This window comes from Lissotriton vulgaris, chromosome 2_1 (assembly GCF_964263255.1).
Source record: "Lissotriton vulgaris chromosome 2_1, aLisVul1.2, whole genome shotgun sequence".
Taxonomy (NCBI): domain Eukaryota; kingdom Metazoa; phylum Chordata; class Amphibia; order Caudata; family Salamandridae; genus Lissotriton; species Lissotriton vulgaris.
In genome coordinates, this window is record NC_141687.1 from 814,107,272 (window position 1) to 814,129,528 (window position 22,257).

Consider the following 22,257-nt stretch of genomic DNA (forward strand, 5'->3'; position numbering starts at 1 on the left):
TACGAGTTATACGTGAAGCATGGAGTAGGTCCAATTAGCTATAATGAGGTTTGGATAAAATACACGAAGAACGACGGTGTCCTACAGTGGCCCCGTTATGGTAGTTTTGAGACAGAAGTCTTAGACAATCTTGAAGTGAAGTTGTTCAAGAAGAAAGCCCGGCCGGCGATGTTTGACTCTTTCCGCATTTGGCGCAAGGAAGCCAAACAGAAAGACATTAAATTAGCGAAGAAGAATAGAAAGAGTATGTCAATGGTGCAAGCCGCCGTTGCATACAAAAATGATGAAGAAGAAAAAGATAGTGAGCAGATGCTTAGAGTGAGGAAGTTAGCGGTAGACAGATGCTACCCAGTTTTGCCGGCTAAAGAGCAGAAAGATGAAAAGGATCTTGTGAAAGACCCTTTGATGTCGCATTTGCTCAATTCTCCACCACCCTATGTGCAGAATGCTACAGCTCCACCACAGCCTGTTGTGGCCGTGCAAGCTCCTATTGCTTTGCCTCCTGTTATTCCTTTACAGCCAGCTCCTCCGTTGGTTGTTCCTTCTAATGTGCAGCCTTCTCAAGGGTTGCCTGCTTTGCCTTCTGCTACTACTGCTGTTTCTATGCCGGTTCCGACTATGGATCCGACTACTATTGCTTCGTCTCCTCTTGTCCTTCCGACTGTTCCTTCTCCTAGACAGCGGCTGACCGCTGCCTTTTCTAATTTCTTAACTCCTATATTGGGACAAATGGGTATGTCTCCTATGAATGAGCGTAGACAACTGCGTAGTCAATTGCCCGCTACAGATGAGCGAGTGATTCTAGACCATATGACACGTAGATGGGTGACGTATAAGTCCCAGTATGATCTGGAAGGTATTATGGATGTTTTCCGACAATGGGAAGCACCGAAACAGCGATATGTTTTCAAACTTATGTGTGCGTTCCTCCATGAACAATGGATGGATGAAGTGGGTAGAGTTCCTGTAGAATTATCCCAATTGCGTTCGGAGTTTGCCAAAGGAACGATTGTGAGTCTACCCGATGTTGAGAAAGCGGTATCAGTGTTACTGTTGCTGCGAAGCGACGTTCCTATTGAACAGTTGTTTGAGCCAGATTCGTCAGTTAGGAGACAAGCGCGTCAATATCCGATGCGAGAGGTTTCTCCTGTATGGAGACCTGCTGACCCTGCTGCTCAGCCACCGGTTTTAGCACATTTCCAACGTGTGTGGGTACATGTGCCATGGAAGCGTGCAGAAGTTTTAGCGCTTAAGCAGACTTTACCAGATCCACAAAAGAACCCTGTGGGATATTATAAAGAACTTACACAGACTGTGAGTTCGTGTGTCATGAATTTGGCGGATATAGATATGCTTTTTGGGAATGTTGTTCCACAGCCCATTTGGAATGTCATTCGTTATACAGATCACGATGCTGAGTTGGGTGATACGTGGGTGAATCTCGCTGCAGCAAATGATAGACAAGTGGGAGGTGCTAAGCCTGAAGATGCTATTACTGAACTTCCTGGTAGGATTATTACTTTCATGAAGACTCTAATGCCTGAAGTCCGTGTTAATTGGTAATTGGAATAAATTGTCAGCCTGTAAGCAGAAGAAAGAAGAGTCTGTTTCAGACTTTTTCTCGCGTTTCGAAGAAACGTTTGTATATCATAGTGGTCAGGATATGGCTACTGAAGGTGGCCAGAGATTGTTTGTTGATAAGTTTGTGCACAATCTTCTTCCCGAGCTGTGTACTAAGTTGAAAGATTCCGAGAGTTCTTGGCCCGTTTCTACTTCGGCGCAGATTCTTGCTACGGCTCAGTACTATGAGAATAGGCGTAAGGATGAGTTAGAGAAAGCGGATAGGAAGACTAAGGAATTGAAGACTAAAGTTCTTCTACAACAAGCTTATCCACCCCGTGTTAATAATCAGCGTGACTATCAGCAGCCTCAACAGTATTCGAGGAACTCGCAAAGAAACAAGACTCCTCAACAACAGCGTATTCAGTATGGTCCTAATCAGTGTGCATATTGCAGAGAAGAGGGTCATTACAAGAATAGTTGTCCCGTTCTGCTGCAACGTGCAAATAGTGCTCCTGGCGTTAGAGGTCGAGGTACTCAACAAGTACCTCGTGGTAGAGGTCGCGGACAAAATGCGCGCCCTTTGCCACCACAGAATTCAATGAATAGTTTTGATCAGCAACAGAGTTCTTCCGGTAGATCTACACAGTACTATGTGGACGATTACTATGTTGAAGGCGATGGAGAGCAAGGTAATGATTATTAGGACAGCCATGGACAAAGAGAGGGAGTTGTTTCAGTTCCGGTAGATCAGAGTGGACCTTACGTGGAAGTGATTGCATAAGGTGTGTCAGAGCCTTTTCTGCTAGACACTGGTGCTAAGAAAAGTTCTATTATGCATTCGAAACTCCCTGGCGCACCTTTGTCTGGCTTAAATAATGTTTCTTTAGGATTTTCTGGGGCCCCCGTTATGAATCCGATTTCTCTGATCTATGTTTCGAAAGATTGTCTTCCATCTGAATTGTCTTCTTTACCAGACTCATTGTGGGCTACGGGTCCAAATGATGTGGGCCTGTTAGACATTCCTCCATACGTTGCGATGTTGAAGGCAAATGCTTAGTTGCCACGCATTCCGCAATATCGTATTTCAAGCGATGGTGAACGTGGACTTTTAGCGATCATTTATGATCTGATTAACAAAGATGTTATTGAAGAGACTCGGGGTAATGTGTGTAATAGTCCGGTTTTGCCTGTTCTAAAGAGAACTGATTCTTCACAGCCTCCTGTATATAGGTTTGTTATCGATCTTCGTGAAGTGAACAAAATAGTTGTTCCACAATTCCCTCTTGTACCTGACATTACTACGTTACTGACATGGATTCCAGCTTCAGCTACTTGGTTTTCGGTGATCGGCTTGAAGGATGCTTTCTTCAGCATCCGATTGCCATAGAGAGTAGAGATATCTTTGGATTCTCTTTGGGAGGACGAAGTTTCCGCTTCAAGCGCGCTCCTCAAGGTTATTGCGAGAGTCCATCGATTTATAGTCAAGCTCTGAAGATACAACTTGACTTGTTGGCCTTACCGGGCGGTGCGGCCCTTATCCAGTATGTTGACGATTTGTTAGTCGCTGCTGATACTGAAGAGATATGTAAGGATGCCACTGTGTCTTTGTTGTCTCATCTGTCTAAATGCCATCACAAAGTTTCTCTTTCCAAACTACAATTTTGTCGCCAAGAAGTTACCTATCTAGGTCACCTCTTATCGAAGGAGGGAAGGAAACTGACCCCAGAAAGAATTCAGACCATTGCGAACATGAGTGTCCCTACGACACAGAGAGAAGTACGTGCGTTTTTGGGTATTACATCGTACTGTAGACAGTGGATCCCAAATTTTTCCCTTTTAGCGAAACCTTTGATAGCTCTTACGGTTAAGGACACTCCGAATCCTATTCCTTGGACCGACGAATGTCAAAAGAGCTTTTCTGAATTACGTGATGCATTGTGTTCGGCTCCTGTGTTGGGTACTCCAGACTACAGTAAGCCTTTCACATTGTATGTCCATGAAAGGGAAGGATGTGCATTGTCGGTTTTGACTCAACAATTTGGCGGGAAGCAACGCCCATGTGCGTACTTTTCGTCAACTTTAGATCCTGTGGCTAGAGCGTTGCCGAGTTGCTTGAGAGCAACTGCAGCAGCGGCTGTTTCGATTCGACAATCTGCTGGTTTGGTTATGGATAATACGCTAGTGGTTATGGTTCCACATGCAGTGGATACCTTGTTGAATCGGACAAAGACACAGCACTTGACTAGTGCTCGGTTGTCAGGGTATGAGCTTACGTTATTGGCGAGCCATGTGCACATCAAGAGGTGCAATACTCTAAATCCGGCTACGTTGTTGCCAATCTCGCTTGAGACAGACGATGATAGCGAAGAGCAACACGATTGTTTCTTGAGAACTGAAGAAGAGACCAAAGGGAGGATTGATCTGAAAGATACTCCTCTCCCTGATTGCAATGATGCCTTGTGGGTTGATGGCTCATGTTTTAAATTACCGAATGGCGATACCACTGCAGCATATGCCGTGACGACTTTACATACAGTTGTCGAAGCTGCTCGAATCCCATACAATTCTGCACAAGCGGCAGAGTTGATCGCACTTACGAGAGCATGTGTGTTAGCGAAAGTGAAAAGAGTGAATGTATATACTGATAGTCAGTATGCGTTTGGAGTGGCACATAGTTTTGGACGATTGTGGCGTGAACGTGGATTTTTGACATCGCATGGGACGAAGATCCAGCATGGGCAACTGGTGAATGAACTTCTTGAATCTCTTACGCTACCTTTGCAAATAACGATTGTGAAGTGTAGCGCCCATAAGAAAGTGACAGATGATGTTGGTCGTGGTAATGCGTTTGCGGATGAGGTCGCGAAAGAAACTGCTAGAAATGTAACGAGTCGAATGTATGTTGCGGGTCCAGCAAGGTGGGTTCCGGAAGTAGGCATGTGTGAAGACACCATTGAGAGTGTGAAGATTATTCAGAGTGAGGCTTCGGAGAAAGAGTTGGATGAATGGAGAGAGAATAAGGGTAGATTGGATGCGAGTGGTTGTTGGACTGATTTGTCCGAACATCGAAGATGGTTGCTACCGAATGCGTATGTGCTTCCAGTTGTTACAATGGCACATGGATTGGCGCACATTAGTGTGAAAGGAATTTGTAAGTTGTTGACTCCGGTTTGGCAGAATACAGGAATACCCAAATGTGCAGAGAACTTGGTTAAGAATTGCATGGTGTGTTTGATGCATAATCCTGGTAAGGGAACTCCAACACCAGCTGGTCATTTTGCTCCTCCTACGTATCCGTTTGAGGCATTGCAGCTAGATTTTATCCATATGAAAAGATGCAACAACTTGAAGTATGTGTTAGAGCAAACAACCACCTTCTCTAGATGGGTAGAAGCTTACCCCCCTTAGGACAACACTGCCTTGTCCACTGCTAAAGTTTTGATAAATGAATTTTTCCCTAGGCTCGGATTGCCAAGAATCATTTAGAGTGATAATGGAAGTGAGTTTGTGGGACGAGTGATGAAGAAAGTGTGTGAAGGTCTTGGGATTAGGCAGAAATTTCATGCTGCAAATCATCCCCAATCAGCTGGTTTAGTCGAGTGCTATAATGGCACTCTGAAGCTAAAGTTGGCCAAAATTCAAGAGAGCACTGGTTTACAATGGCCAGATGCATTGCCTTTAGCGCTATTGTCCACTCGAATGACTGTGCACTCGCGAATGGGTTTGAGTCCGTATGAGGTTGTGTTTGGTCGCCCGGCGAATATTTGGGGCGTACCAAGACCAACGAGATTTAGCGACTTGGAGTACCCTGTTTTGCTTGATTATTTGTGTGAACTGACAACTAAAATGAGTGTTTTACGTCAACAGGTTCGCGATTCTCTTCCACAAGCCACAGATGATCCAGGACACGTGATTGAACCTGGTTCCTGGGTGTTCATCAGGAACTTCCAAAGAACGAAGAATACTCAGCCCCGCTGGACTGGACCTTATCAGGTCCTCTTGTCAACGAGATCTGCGGTGCGAGTTTGTGGTAAAAAACATTGGATCCATGGGTGTCATACGAAGAAGGCACCCCTACCTTTACCATACGATAAGTGGGTTCAAGACGGTCTTGCAGATTCAGAAACTGAAACTGTCCCGAAGTTCGTCACGTTTAGTGATGCTCGTTTGATTGGTACTAATTCAGAACTGGAGAGTGATCAGCTTTTGCAAGAAGCAATACCTCCTGCGAAGCGGTTGGACACTACTGATCCTCAGCTGTTGTTTACCGATCAAGAACTACCTGGAAAAGACAGATACAATTTGAGATCGAGAATTAAGGACAAATAAAGTGAATAAAGTTGATTTTTTTAATGTTTGCAGGTTAACTCTCCACCAAGGATCTACGTATTTTTGTTTTTCTGCACTGCCATCCGGTTCTTGCTGCTAGGGTCGCGGTTGCTACCAGTCTTGGGAGTGAAAGCCTGAGACACTAGGTCTTGGGTTCCGTTAGTCCGAGGCCATCTTCCTGGGTTTAGCGGAGGCCTCTCAAGCAGAATCAACCAACCACCGCGGGCAGCAACTTTAGTTTAGGATGGATTTCTTTGAGTCGGAGAGACCTGTGCAGACATTGACTTTTAGAAAACGCATTTGTAAAATAATGTTGAAGAAATGTTTTTTGATTCCGTGCATACTTTTACTACTGAGTATCGTAATTTTTATAATTGGTTATGTAGCATTTGTTTCTAAAGAGACGTCTAATTCCACTGTGCTATCTACACCTTCCCCTACCATTTCCTCTCATTCTTTTCACCCTTTGCCTGAATATGAGGTAGTCAGACGTAAGGAGTTCGCTAACAATTCCTTCATACAGCTTTTGCACCAGCATCAGTTAGTGATTAATACAACGAACTGCTGGATTTGTGGTTTAATGCCTCATACAGCCGACAAGGGAATTCCTTATTTAGTTTTGCCCTTTGGTCTAAATGGTTTGATTCAAGCTTACAGAACCATGTTCATATATGCCCACAGTGTTGACCCCTTACGCTCACCTAGAGATAATCCGAAGAATAGTCCTATAGCTAGAGGCATAGTCGATATGATTCAAGGGACTAATGCAGTAGAGACTATTCCGCAAGACGAGAGACAACCATATAGTGGTTGGAGCGTAAGTGGATATGGAGTAAGTCTGAGTAATAACCAGCGTGCGAAAAGTCCTCTACCGATCTGGATAGTGCCCCGAAGGGTTACTATTGTCTGTAGGGCAACGGTAAGAATCCGAGAGCTCAGTTAGGGAAGAGCGTCTGCACTGAGACTTATGTGTTTCCATCTCAGTCTTCCCCAGCGTTTTTAGCTGCCAAGGGTACTTATTTTGTCTGCTATGACAAAGCATACACATGGTTGCCCCATGATTTTTCGGCACATGTTTTGTCTCCTTTCTGTTACCCCCCACTTTTACAGCTGCGGCAGATTATCACAAGATGAGAATTACGAGAGTTGTCTTTAGTCAAGAAGACACTGTAGGACAAGAATTGGGTGATTTCTTCAAGGGTTTTCTGCCGTTTTGGGGACCTATGGCTAACAGTAGGAATATTCGTCAGCTTACAGGAGTGGTTGAGTCCACCATAGTTGAGACCGCCGGTGCCCTTGGTAATCTGACTGCTGAGCTCCAGTCGGATAGACTTATGACACTTCAGAATAGAATTGCCCTAGACGTTATTCTAGCAGATCGAGGAGGAGTTTGTAGATTGATTCAATCGAGCTGCTGCGTTTTTATTCCGGATAATGCTCCGTCAGTCTTCCAGGCCATTTCCAAATTGCATAAAATCTCCGATTCTGTCCACCTGGACAAAGGGGATTGGTCTCTGATGGGATGATTATGGGGATTGATATCCACTTGGGGTTGGAAGATTTTGATGGTCATTGGTATGGTCTTAGCGATTTTGTTCATGTTCTGTCTCTGTGTGCAGTGCGCTCCGGCTCTTTGTGGCCTTTGTGCTACCATGTGCGTACGGAAGCCTGTCCGAAGAGAGATACATAGCAATAAGATGATGCTACAGAAGCATATCGATGACCTGATGAATATAGATCCAGATTCAGATTAAAATGGGTTTGGGTTTATTGCCTATGATAGGGCAAAAGGAGGGTCTGTGGTTCTGTGGTTCCGAATTGGGTTCGATAGTTTCGTAACCCTATTTATAAAGATTGTCGGAAATGGATGATCTTGGTGTCAGCAGACCGCAAATGATGAGTTTAACGTGTCTGAGTGTTTTCGTATGAATCGATATAGGAGAACACTCTGCATTTGAGGATTTAGTTCGAACCCTCGGGTTCCATTTTGTAAAATGGCAGCCATCTTGTATGGTTGCCCTAACATAGGCTCTATGATTGTGGCCGAACGAGTCCTTGACACGTACGCCTTAGCTGACACTTGGTTGACCTGGCCGAACTGACTTTTTCCCTGGGGCGAATCCTGCTGAGTTAGTTCCTTGGTTAGCAGCTGCACTGATAAAGATCAAAGAGCAGGACGTGGTCCGACTTTATGGCCCACCGTTCCCACTCCTCTATCTCCTTTCCATCTGTTCCTGCCTTTCCTTTACAACATGTTCATCGATCTGGGTTGAAGGTTTTATGATGGGTTTGTCCGGCCTGATCAAACAGGAAAATAGCATATGTGCGAACGTTTGTGGTGGGCTGGACAACGGAAAGTGGGATTAACTTTTACTGTTGTGATTCGCTACCTTTTGAAATGCTACTTGCTCATTGGTTAGTTTTGTATGCACTGAATGTAAATTGTGATGTTGCCAGAAGCGTAATTTTCGGCATAAAAGACCGAGTTTCGTTCACTGAGGCGGTGCAGTCTCTTTCGAACTACCCGTGTGTACTTCGTAGACCTCTGTCCCTGGTTGCAACCATTAAACTTTGGTCTTTGACGTCATTGAGAAGTATCCAGTGTCTCTGTTTGCCAAGACAGGGGAATCCGGGGTCTTTGGGTGTTGCCCTGACACCGCTGGGTTTTTGTATTAATATTGGTTCCGAGAAAACCCAGTACCTCAGGAGAGAGCACCAAAAGGAGACCAGGGAGAGTCCCGGTGGGTGCGGGGAGCGCGCCCGCATTAGTTCTTGAGCGGCCCCCGCCTGATAGGGGGCCGCTCCACCGAAGGGGCCACATTTGGATCTTGGGAGCCTTCGAGGCTCCAGGGGCATTTGCAATTTAGAGCACAGAGAGGCTCCTGAGCATGTTTGGCATTTTGAGTCCCCAGCGAGGGACTCCAGCAGCTAAGGAGCATTCCTTTTGAGCCCACGAGAAGCTCCAGTGATGGGGGCCATTTCTAGTTAGAGGGGGCGCCGGGGCACATTGCCGGTGCCCGCCCCCTCCTGCCTGCGATGGATTTGTTCAGAATCTGTGTGGCTCCAACGTTTGGGGTATGTGATATGCCCAGAGCCTGTGTGGCTCCAGCAATTGGTCGCAGTGTTTGGTGACAGAGCCTGTGTGGCTCCAGCAGTGGGTGCAGTTTGTGCCAAAGGGTCAGTGAGGACCCTGTCGCAGTTTGGATGCACAGCTGCCCAGCAATTAGTGGGCAGCTGCACCGTTTAGGTCTTGTGATGGTTCCCAGGTGCCCAGCAAGTAGTGGGCACCTGCTACGTTTAGGTTTTGCGCCAGTGGCGCACCCCTGACTGGCGCTGCATGGCAGCGCGCCCTGACATTCTGGACATAGGGCTTTTAGTCCCTTTATTAGATGGGGGCTGGTATGTGATTTCTGCGCAATGTGATTTCTATGTTTTTAATAGTAATTGCTAATGTGAGTTTTGCGCAATGTGGTTACCTGCTAGGTCTAGGATGGTAATTGCCTACTGTGAGTTTTGCGCAATTGTATGGTTATTGCACCTCTGAATGTGTTTTCTTGCATCATGTGTTATTCCTGCACCTCTGAATGTTTTTAGGCATCATGTGTCTTCCTTTTCCCTGCGCTGCACCTCTGAATGTTTTAGGCATCATGTGTCTTCTTGCGCTGCACCCCTGAATGTATTTTATTGCATCATGTGCTCTGTTCTGAACACCGCTGAATGTGTAGGTTTATGCATCATGTGTTTCCCTTGTCTTACACCTCTGAATGTTTTTATGCATCATGTGTTTCCCTGGTACTACTCATCTGAATGTATATTTATGCATCATGGGTAATGTGTTCTTTCCTAGACCCCTAAACGCTGTGTGATACTTAGGTGGTTGTTCGTTTAGTACAGGTGGTCCTAGTGAGGTCCTGGTACCTGTTCCCAGTAGTTACTGGATGTATTTTATAACTGTTATCTTGTGCTATACTTATTCTAAGTTCTAAAAGTGCTATTTCTGATTCTGACAGTGGCCCATGTGGCCCTGTCCTGTACATAATCCCTTGTGAATATCGCCCGTGCCAGTTGGCACCATGTATATTGTGTGATCCGATCTGATGTGTTTTTACAATACAAAAGTTATTTTATAATAACCTTGTGTGGAGTTCCTTTTGTGGTGTGCCTAGTATGTCGTTGCTGTTGTGTGCTGGCGCAAATGCTTTACACATTGCCTCCGAGTTTAGCCTTACTTCTTGTGCCAAGCTACCAGGGGGTGAGCAGGGGTTATCTTGGCGTGTGACTCCCTTACCCTGACTAGAATGGTGGTTTCTGCCTGACTTTGGCGTCAGCCTTAGCCTACCAGAAATAGCCAGTTCTAACAAGGACTATACACACTGTACTGCTTCTAACCAGTGCTAACGTGTTTGTGTTCTCTCCTTAAAACATGGTAGAATTGGCTTATACACAATTGGCCCATTTAATTTACCTGTCTGTCCCTAATAAAGTGGCACTACCGGGCCCTGGGCCTGAACATTAAACACTACTAGTAGGCCTGCAGCACTAATTGTGCCACACACTTAAGAAGCACTTTAAACATGCGTCATGCCTGCCACTGGAGCCTGTGAATGAGTGGTTTTAAACTGCCTTTTCAAACTGGCAAAATAAAACTTTTGCAGGGCCCAAACCTTCATTTTTAATATGTATGTCACCCCTAGGGTAGGCCCTGGAAAGCCCAGAGGGCAGGGTGCAGTGTATTTGAAAAGATGGACACATTTAAGTTGCACATATCTTGGTGATGGAAAGCTCTTAAATTTGTTTTTCACAACTGCAAGATCTACCTTTTCCATAGGAAAACATTGGAATTACTTGATTAGATTTATTAAGCTGTAATTTCCAAATGGGAACAGGTGACCAGTTCATGTTTGGTGTCTTTGGGGTTGTAATGAATAATCCTAACTTATGGTGAAGTCTCATTTTTAAGTACAATTTTGAAAATGCCACTTTTAGAAAGTTGGAATTTTCCAGCCTTAGGCATTTGGTGCCTGCAGCCTGACTCTGAGTAACACGACTGGGTAAAGTTGACAGTTGGGCTTTGTGTAGTCCTCATAGACAACCACACACACACAAAAGGGATCCAAGGTGTGCCTGAAAGGGCCATTACTGGCAGGATGGGAGGGAGGAGCTGGGCACAGCACTACATTATAGGATGTGTACGGTCGCCACGCAAGAGCTGCAAACAGCCTGCAGGTGGTCTCTGGCACAAGACCCAGGAAGACAGGGCACCTGTGCACTTCAAATGCATGTCTCTCGAAGTTTCTCCCCACTTCATAGGCATAGTTGGGTATTTATACTGGACCTCAGACACTACCACTTCAGTACACTTATGGGCCTGTGGATACTCTGCCAGGAAGGGCTGCTGTGCTGCTAAAATGACTGCCACTCTACTGGGCTGCTCCTTTTAAGGAACTGCTGGCCTCTTGCCTGGGTGAGAAGTACTGGGCCTGCATCTTTTGAACTCAGAAACCAGTGACTTAAAGGACTAGTTGGCTGGGCTCCTGATCTGATGTCTAAGTAACACAGCAGGCTTTCAACAACTTTGCACCTGGACTATGCCTTTTGTGAGTCTACCCCATCAAGTGGTGCAGCCCAAGTCCTGAACCCTTGGAAGTGGGTCTAAGGTGCTTGCCATCCTCTGTGGATCCAGCATAGCTGTCACATCTCTACTGCTGCGTGTATCAGACCTGTCACAAAGACCGGATTCGCCACCACAGCCTGAAACCTTCTTCAAAACACCCCCCGAGTGAACCACACTCTATACAGGCCTTTGCATCGTGTGTCAATGGGGCCGGACTCCACATCACAACTCCTTGAAGCCAACGCATTACCCCAAAAGCGTGACGCCGGACTCCGCATCACAAGCCCTCATCGAATGGATCTTCAACAATCATGTAGGACTTCGCACCGCAGCCTCCCTCGCCTTGGAACCGAAGCATCATTCTCGGCTGCGCAGTGCACCTTCACCGCAGATCCTCACTATGCCCCAAAAACAGGATTTAAGGTACTTTGTTCAGCAGGCCTAACTGGGTCCCTGTAGCCTGCCCACACTCCCTTCACAGTCCGCCTGAACTTGTGACTTTGTCACAGTCCAGTGTAAACAAATATCTACATTTGGCACTTTGTGGTGCTATTTCAACTAAAACCTTTAATATCTCCGGTTCTACTTATTAGGTTTTTTTAGTTTTTGGTCTTGATTTATTTATTTAAAAGTATCACTCTATTTTTCCAACCTGACGTAGGATCTTTTAGTGTGATGTTTTTCACTTTATCATAGTGAGACAGGAACACTGCTTGAAGCTACACGATACTAGTGTTCATCAGAGTGTAGTGGTGTTCACGGAGAAACCAAGTGAAACACTCTTGCCAATTTCTGACTAGACTTTGTCCTACCAAACAACAGTTGCTTGCAATCTCCATTTCCTTCATACTTAAAGGTACTAGGCACAGAGCTCTGAGAATTCTAGATAACCTAAAAAGGGTCCATGACTCCAGTTTTCAAAATCCTAACACCCTCTCATCAGAAGGGGGCAGCAATCCTGAACAGACTACACGGATTTCTTCTAAAGGGTGAAAGGGACACTTCAACAAAAGACATTGAATCGAATTCAACCAATGCAACTTGTAGGTCGGAATTTGCCACCTGACCAGTTTTGGAGAAAGGCCAATTTTTTCAGCAAGGTAGTCAAAGACGCCAAGGTAGTTCAACTTGCATGTGCACACGCATAGATAATTCTAATGTAATCAGTGCCTGCTTGTAGACACAGAAAATTGTGTGTCAGAAACAGGAACGTAGCTGGCGACCACAGCAAGTTAATAAAATGTATACATCTATAATTTGTAGCTTGCACAAATTCTTCGCACCAATGGCTTCACAATGGATATACTAGCTCTTAGTGGCTTAGAAGACAACTATGTCGATCTGTTGACTCCATTCACTATAATGAGAGAAACGGAAAACCTTAGTCATGTTCAATGCACAGCACTCCTCCCATCAAGTCTATACAGTGAATAAAGCAAGCAATCTGCAGAACTCCAACTTCCAATAATAGTTACCGCTTCTCATTTCAGCAGTTGAAGTTAACACGTGTCTCACCATGGCCTAATCACACTGGTGCAGCATGATCTATGTTGGTCTTTCAAAACTTTCATGGACAGACTTCTTGGCTATTGAATCATGTAGCCAGACTCTGCAAGCTGAAAAATGTAACTAAATCAAGCCAACGCCTTAACCACCCCACTGGCTGACTGAGGATTAAATTCAAACATTGCTATAGTACGTATAAGGTGCTCCGTGCCATATAGATTGCCTCCTCAATACACATCACTGAGGGACCCCCATATGTCCAATTTACAGAAAGCTGCCTAAGAGAAAAGAACCAGAAAACTCTGGGGGATAAAGGATATTCTACTAATTCAGCTCACGTCTAACAGGGCTAGATCATCTTCCTTTCAGAAAATAGCTGAAGTCAAAACCTTTAAGAAAAACCATCTTAACTCTCAGAGCTGATATGCAATGAAGGTTTAGTGCAGAACTGGTCCTACACCTACATTAGACAACCAAAAGCAGGCATCAGCAACCTACTCCATTGCCTCTCCTCCCTCCCAAAAAACTAATTTAGTCTGACATGACCATTTACACTTAACAGCACAGAATTGGGCATATGACTTAGATGAATGATTCACAAATTCCTCTTGGCTGGCTCAAAAAGTAGCTTGGTACGCCTGGTTAAAATGTGTGGAATGTATGAGCAGAAGTGTTCAATGTGGAATTTATTAGGAGTGGGCAAGGGGAGTTATAAACTGGGAAGACCATTTCATTTTAGGACCCATCATTATCTTATTTTTCTACTTTTTCTTTGAATGCATTTATCTTATATCATTGATCACTGGAACTGCATCTAACATTCAGTGATGAGTCCGCAAATTTCAATGAGGAGTGCAATCCCTTTCCTGGAAGCATAATGAGTGCACAGAAAAGGCATTCAACTTTCAACATGTTTTTAAAGCCTTGCATACAGACAGCTTTATCTGTCTGTTGTTGAAGACTGATTGTCTCTAGTAAATTCAAATATATGCACGTAGTGAGCTCTGGCTCAGCCCATTGCACATGGTTTATTAGCTTTCTTGCCAATTCCATTTGCTTGTTTCTTATCCAATGGATTTCCTTCCTCCTCTTGTTTCTATCACCTCCCTTTGCCTGCCTCCTCCAGCTTATTCTTTTTTTAAATGTTCAACAACTCCACTACTCTTTTGATCATCTCCACTGCTCCCATTGCTATGTAGAGCTCCCGTGCTACACCACCAACTCTCTTCTTCTCCCTGCCTGTTGCCAATTGATTTAAATCGTTTTTTCGGAGAGGATGGCAATTACAAATTATTAACAGCCCACTCCTTTATCTTCCAATCACTGCGCGCTTTCAATTTTTTTTTATTAATTTTTTTTAATTCACCGCACCAAGATTAGCGTATGCCATCTTAGACTGGTAAATTTAAAAAACATGGCCACCACGCAATTGTTTATTTACACATGTGCCCACGTATGCGCAAGTAATTCATCATGTGGCAATCACCTAACGTAAGCATGAGGACATGCATTGCGTATATGTCATTACACTCTTTTTTTTTTTTTTAAATGTGTCCATGCTGGACAGCACCAGCCATGACCTTTTTTTCCTTCTTTTGCCGATGCTGAATAGGTTTGTTGCATGCATGCGTTAGGTGAACATTACTGTAAGTCGGTATAAGAAAGTTTATTGTACAAACTGATTACAAGCCACTAGTAAGAGTTTTGCCTCTAGTTGGTGGTGGTATGCTTTTGACAAGTCTGTCACATTTACTATCCAGCATACAAGCTCTTTGGTACAAGACGGAGCACGTGCTTGGCAAGCAGCATGCAAGTTAACTGCTAGTCTAGTCTAAATCTAACGGATTGTGATGTGGGTGGTAAAGTGGATGAGTAAGAGTATGAAGTAGTCTACACCAGTTAATGAGAAGGTTTGTAGTCTTTGGGCCCGATTACAAATTGCTGGTAATATTCTGACCCATGTGTAAACTTGTTAAACCTGCTGAAATTTAACAGGGGGAAAACATACAGTTTTTACTGCATCAAATGGATTTTGGTACTTTAAACATCATGATCGGCATGTTATTTCCCATGAACTCTTAGTAGGTGTTATTTATCATACCCCTTAAATAATGTACACCGTGGTATTGTTAGTTATACTTAGCAGGGGCGATGAGTAATGCATTAACTTGTAATCAGGCCCTAAGTAGAGGACTGGATGAGAAAATTATGGAAGACAAGTTGGAATTGGAAATTAAGTTAGAGTGTTTAAAAGTAATCAGGAAACAGATTTATAAAGGATGGCCGAAATATAAATGCTTACAGGGATATGTCTAAGCAGTATATAACTTCTGTGGATAGTCTGATGAGTTACAACAAAATTCTTGCTACAGGTGGGTTATGCATATATTTAACTGACAAGTCAGAAAGATACCTTGTGGCCATCTGCTACTAAGCACAGTAGGCATGAAAAGGTCTAGTGGTGAGGGAATGAAGGGGAGAAAGTCAGAACACATATCCTTGAACATCAGAAGAGGACAGTGAAGGCAACTTATAAACACATCACTGTGACAAACATAAACACAAACAACCCACTACCGACCACCACAACCAGTTCCATTACGCATTACTCCCACCATAAACCAATAGACAGTTTGTCACAAACGTAGTGTGTAGGAAAGACAGAATTTTGTTTTCCTAACACAAAACAGTTTTTCACTGATAACCCCCAAAATGTTCATGTAGGCCAATGAATTAGGGAAACTTTTACTGTAACAATAATATCAGAGTCAAATGACTCCTGTTACAACTTTAACAAGCATAACTTGTCTGGCATAGTGGGTACCACCTGTTTGTTTTGTATTAATCTGGCTTGTCAACTCAGAGCTCCTCTGCTGCACCATCATAGTGGGGACAAGGAGCCTGAGGGGCGCGGGGGGTAAACCCTTCTGTCAAAGACAAAGAAGCTATGTGTAGTCAGCCCTGTCAACTAAAGATTGAGCCAGTTGGATGATCTTATTGAATAGGTTGTTAAAGAAAGCAGAAGCTTTATCGTACGAATGACCCCCATTTCTTGGTTTTCTGGCAATTGATTTCTCCGGATTCAAGGGTGAACTTTCTTTGATTTGTGCAAGCAAGGCAATTGATGCAGCTAGATAAGTGACAGAAGGTTAAGTTAAGTTAAGTTAAAATTTGGTAGAGCGCAACAGCTGCCCCAGCAAAGGGGCGTCCCGGCGCTAAAGAACCACAGAATCATCATCTGGGGGGGAGGGAGCCAGAAATCAAGGACCTAAAGGGGGGGAAACAGAAAGGTTTTGACAGCTCGCCGGAAGGCCAACAGGTTTTCCATAGAGCGAACGTTTGCTGGCAGACTGTTCCAGAGTTTGGCTCCTAGAACTCTAAAGGAGCGTCCACCAGTGCGAGCTAACTGTGTGCGGGGAACTGTCAAGAAATGTTGGCCAAGAGAGCGCAAATTGCGCTGTGGCACATAAGGGGAGAGGAGAGGGCAGAGAAGTTCAGGCCGTCCAGTTTTGAGAATTTTGAAGATCATAACAAGAGCTTTAAACTGGATGCGGGACTCAATCGGCAGCCAATGCAGTTTCCGTATAGTGGCTCTAGCCGAACACCTACGGGGAAGTCCAACCAACGTTCTGGCAGCGGTATTCTGTATGCGCTGCAGGCGCGCAATCTCAGCTTTGTTGGCGCCCAGGAGTAACACGTTAGCGTAGTCTAGGCGGGACAGAATAGTGGCTTGTATAATTGTTTGACGGACCTTGGAATCAAAGAAGCCAAGTATCGGATTAAGGCTCCTCATCAAGCCCACACAGGTGGCCGCTACTCTTTTTGTGTGGGTTTGGAAATTGAGTGATGAATCCATCCAGACACCTAGGTTTTTGACCAGGGATTTGGGAGGAGGAATGGTGCCTAACGACAGAGGCCACCAGTGTTGGTTCCAGTAGTTGGTGTTCTTTCCAAGGAGCAGTACCTCCGTTTTGCCTGCATTAAGCTGCAGGCAATTATCCGTCATCCATTGGGCTACGGCAGCCAGCCCATCCCGAAACCTCGCTGCAGAGATGGAGGGGCCTTCTGTAAGAGTGATAGCTAGCTGAGTGTCATCAGCGTATGACACCAGCGAGAGGCCCCATTCTCTGGCTACTGCTGCAAGCGGCTGAACATATAGGTTGAAAAGGGATGGGCTGAGTGCGGAGCCCTGGGGTACTCCCTGTCCGATGTAGTGGGACTGGGAGAGGAAGGGAGGGGCTGAGACCTGAAAAGACCTGTCCTCCAGAAAGGATCGGAAAAAGTCCAGCGCACGGTCCGAAATACCTGCCATGTTCAGTTGGTGAAGTAGAATGTTACGCGATACCGTGTCAAAGGCCGCGCTGAGATCTAGTAGGATCAGCGCAGCACTTTGACCAGCATCAAGTATCGTCCGAAGATGTTCTGATGTGGCTAGGAGAGCAGATTCAGTGCTATGGCCTGGTCTGAACCCGTTCTGGGATGGATCTAAGATGTTGTTTAGATCCATATGATTGGACAGGATGGTGTTGACGTGAGCCTCTGCGAGTTTGGAGATCCAGGGGAGCAGCGAAATGGGTCTATAATTTTCTGGTTTGGTGGGATCGAGGGTCGGTTTTTTGATGATGGGAGAGACTCGAGCTTGCTTCCAAGCAGTCGGGACATTGGCCGAAGAAAAAGACAGATTTAATATGGATGCTAAGTAAGGTAGAAAGAGGTCCAAGGATTCTAAAAAATGAGTTGGTCTCATGGGGTCTACTGGGGAACCAGATTTAACCTTCCTGCATATCCAGCTAATTCTTCATGAGAAATCTCTGGTATAAACTCCATTTTGGTGAGTTTATTAATGGGAGGAGAGGAGCTGGGAGCTACAACAGATTGGTTAGGAAAAGATTTGTAGATGTTTTCTACTTTAGTCACAAAGAAGAGAGCAAGATCTTCACATTGCTGTGCTGACATAGCATTGGAGGAGGAGGATTTATTTTTCTGCAACTCATCCACAAGTTTAAAAACAACTTTGGAAGGGTTAACACTGGAATTAATTTCTTCCGCATAGAAGGTGGCTCTAGCGGAGCTGATAGCTTTGTGATAGAGCTTTTGTTTGAGTCGGTAGGCATATTTGTCGTTGACATTGTATTCACGTCTCCATGCTCTTTCGGCTGCCTTACATTCCTTGCGCATGTCTTTTAAGGTGTTGTTATACCACGGGTTAGAGGGAGAGCAGCGTCCTTTAGCCCATTTAAGAGGTCTGAGGGTGTCTAGTCCCTGATTAATCCAATCACAGAAAGCAGAATATACAGAGTTTATATTAGTTTGTGCTTCCTGGCGGAATTCTCCTAAGGTGGTATGAAGGTCATTGGCTGAGAGATTGTGCCAAGCTCTTTTGAGTTGGCGGGTAGGTTTGGCTTTGTTAAACACTTCCTTAATCAGTGTCGTGAATTTGACTAAGTAGTGATCCGTCCAGTCCATAGGTTTGGGTGTCTCTAATATAGTTTCTGGGAAGTTGGAGAAGACCGGGTCTAGGATGTGACCAGCCAAATGGGTGGCGTCCTGGATTAGGGGGCAGAGTTGTAAGGCTGATAGGTCGGCTAGGAGGTTTTTAATAGTAGCATCCTGGATCCTGTCAAAATGGAGATTCAAGTCTCCCAGTATCGTAAAGTTAGCCGTGCTCACCACCAAGGAGCTAGCAGTTTCAAGGAGGTCTTCTATGAATTTAGATGAGGGACCGGGGGGCCGATAGATGTAAAGGCCAGACAACGAGACACGCGGGCCCACTGTGATCTTAAAGCGAGCGCTTTCACAGTTTGAAATAGGTTCTTTGATGAAGGAACATAGGAATCGATTTCTATAAATGACGGCGATTCCACCTCCTCTGGAGTCTCTATTAAATCGACTTCATCTGATAGGTATCTGGCAGCGCAAGGTTAATGACACTGGTCATATCATCATGTAGCCAGGTTTCACAGATAAAAAGGATATCTGGGTTCTCATCAAGTAGAAGAGTGTTGATCTCTTGATGATGCTTGCGTAATGATCTCACATTGAGTTGTAGTATAGTGAGAGGGGTGAGATTGCATGCACCTGAGAGATGCTTTAAGGAGCGGGGGTTGGGTGTGGAGAAGTGGCATGACTTACATTGTAGGTATGTCTGTCCAACATTTTCCAATATCTTCTCGCAGTTTTTACCCGGGTTAAGAGCGAGGAGATCGTTTCTGTCGTACCGGTATACTTCCTTGTTTGTTTGACCAGGGGGACAGGCGAGAGGCGATGTCGGGCGCAGACGGGCTTGCCTTAGGCGCGCCAACGGCGCGCCTGCCCGCTGCGCGTACGGTGAAAGCACATGTTTAACAAGAGGTTGGAGTGGCGGCGGGCGTGGCCTCAGAGTGGGCGTGGTCACGCGGCTCGCCGGCGGCAAATGTTTTCAAGTTTGGGTCGGCGATCAGCCTTCACTCGGCTGTGAGCTATGCTCAGGGGGCAGGTCCAGGGGTTCTGGTGAGCGAGTAGTTGCTTTAAAAATAAGTAAATAAAGTGACAGAAATGTTTAAAAGTACACAAACAGTGACTCCCGGCTTCCGCCTCAGGAGGATTACGTGCTTCTGACCTGCGGCGCTTTTACTCAGCGCTTATATGCGGGTGGCGGTGGGCGTGGCCTCAGAGTGGGCGTGGTCATCACTAAGTAATCACTGTCCTCGCATTGCATGCATTTCCTAAATGGTAGTTCACATGCAGCAGCATTCACTGACATTTCTTTTCAACAAACCTGTGGCAGGCCTTGTTCTAAACAGGCATTTTTAAACCCAACAGGTCTCGCCTACGCAAGAGCAATTGGCTAAACCAATGGTTTTTAGCCATGTTGTACACCAGTGGGGCTGCTGTTCATCATGGCTAAAAGTTAGTGGCATAGAGAGTGGGGGAGTGGAATAGTGATGAATGCAGTAGACTGCTGAAGAGTGGAGTATCAGTGTGTAATCTATTGGAGTAGCGTAGTGTAGAGTCACGTACAGTAGCATACACTAGAGTGGCATAGAACAGAATGAACTGGTGTAGAGTGCAGTGGCATACAATGCAGCATCGTAGAACGCAGTGGCATAGATTGGAGTGGCGTAGAGCATAGTCATGCAAAGTAGGCTCAAGTGGCATAGATTGCAGTGGAGTAGAGTAGCACAGAGGAGAGTATAGTGCCGTAGAGTGCAGTGGCAGAGTTGAGTGTTATAGAGTTCAGTGCTGTTGAGTGCAGTGTTGAAGAGTAAATTGTCAGAGTGCAGTGGTGTATAGAGCAGTTGCATAGAGTGAAGTGACGTACTGTGGTAGGTAGAGTGCAGTTGCGAAGAGTGGCATTGAGAGTAATGGCATAGATAAAGAGGTGTAGAGTGCAGTGTAGATTAGAGTGGCGTACAGTGGATTGGCGTAGAGTACGGGCGTTGAGTTTTACAGAGTAAAGTGCATTAGTGTAGAGTGTATTGGCAGAGTGCAGTGGTGTAGAATGCAGTGTTGTAAAGTGGCATTGAGTGAAATTGTGCAAAGCAGACTGGTGTGGCCTAGACTGTAGTTGTATAGAGTGCAGTGGTGTACAGTAAAGTGGCAGAGAGTGCGCTGCAATAGAGTAGAGTGATGCAGAGTACGAGAGGTGTAAAGTGCAGTAGGGTAAAGTGAAGCTGTGCATAGTAAGGTAAAGTGGTGTAGCGTGGCATGGAGTGGTGCTGTTATGATGTGATAGAACACTCATTCCAGACAACGCATTTTCGATTGAAATGGCCATTACGTTTGCACAGACATACAGTTTTGCTAATAAAACCATACAGTGCACAAATGATGTGTGGAAAAGGAATCACCAAGTGTAATGGTTTGTTTTTATCATATTTAAAGGTTTTTTTCCAAAACACTTCAGAAATAACGATGTGCCTAATTTGTATTCCTAATTCTAAAATACTTTCACAGTTCCTTTAAATGTTGTCTTGGGCTAGAAATAAAACTCTTTTCTACCCCAGTATCCAGCAAGATCATCACATAAATCCCCTCACTTTGAAGCCAGAGAAAGAAAAGTAAACAAGCGCATTTGGAAGACAGTGCCGGACATTTGACCTTGGTCTTTGAATGCACAGCAAATGTGACGAATGCCCAAGGGGAGGGGGACCAATGGGGGGACGCAGTGGGAGGGGGAAGAGCCACACACAAGAAAGGGAGCAACATCGGAGTGCAACGTCGGAATCTTGGAGTGGAGAAACATACAACGGGGAGCGCTAGAGAACATATGCGCTTTCATGGGGAGCTTCATGAAAAAGTAGTTGCCTCTAAAGTGAGCAGTGGAAGATTACAAGTTAGCCAATCAAGAGGATGGTGAAGAGGTGCTGCTCCCGGAGTGGGACAAACAAAACAAGAAGGAAAGCAACTGAATAAGAAAGAAGCAAATGCGAGTGACATCAACGCCAGAAAGAGAAGTACTGAGCGCGTACTAAGCCCACTGCAAGTTCTTGGAGTTGTCAACAAAAACACCGATAAGCAGAATTTGTCATTACAACTTTGGTCTACCTGGGACACCGATCACATTTTAATGTTAACGGACACATCATAAAGTGAAAAAGCGGCAGCTATAGATGGCAAACATTGGAAAATAACGATGAAAAAGGAAGAAACGTTTTGTAAACACTCATGCAACTGTCACGCAGGGTTCGCCTCCGTCCGCCGGCCCCTTCAGGTGAGGTAAATCGAGACCGAGGCTCTCACTGTAGAGGCAGCTTGCACCTGACTGAAGTCTCTAATAGATTGGCATCTTAGCACACTACTGCACCACAACTGTGGGCTAAGGGCTCGCATCTTTCGCAGAATCACGCCGCAGCCAGGTAGCTATAGTAGCTAGCAGAGTCCTACAATGTGTGCTACCAACAATGCACGCAGGCTGCCATCCTCCCCAACATTCACTGCGCGCTCCGCTTTATTTTTGTCGCCGCACTGGTGTACTAACCTGACGGGCTTGTGGATTTTTTCAGAGCGCCTTTTAGACGCGGCTTCAAACCCCTCCTGGGACATAGTGCCTTTGTGGGTGCTGAAGGACTGAATGAAGCCGCGCAGAAAAGGCTCTCTAGCCGCTGTCGCCCAGCTCCGAGGTGCGAACAACCTCTCTTCCTTCACTGCTCGGTGTTGTGGTTCCGGGGTCGTTATATCCTTGTGACGTCCTGTTACCCGGAAGTAGAGTCGGCCTGCCATGTTGCAGCGAAAAACGACTGACCAAACACCAGGACGCTCTGAAT

General features: G+C 45.3%; 1 protein-coding gene across 1 annotated transcript in view; it reads right to left on the minus strand.

Moving 5' to 3' along the window:
- The window catches only part of PRKRA (protein activator of interferon induced protein kinase EIF2AK2), a 217,108-nt gene extending 194,957 nt beyond the window's left edge, over positions 1 to 22,151 (minus strand). The window contains exon 1 of the mRNA XM_086956202.1: positions 21,972 to 22,151. Within this exon, the coding sequence (XP_086812328.1) occupies positions 21,972 to 22,036 (65 nt within the window). The 5' untranslated portion in view covers positions 22,037 to 22,151. The remainder of the gene's footprint in view (positions 1 to 21,971) is intronic.
- Between the last annotated feature and the right edge of the window lie 106 nt (positions 22,152 to 22,257).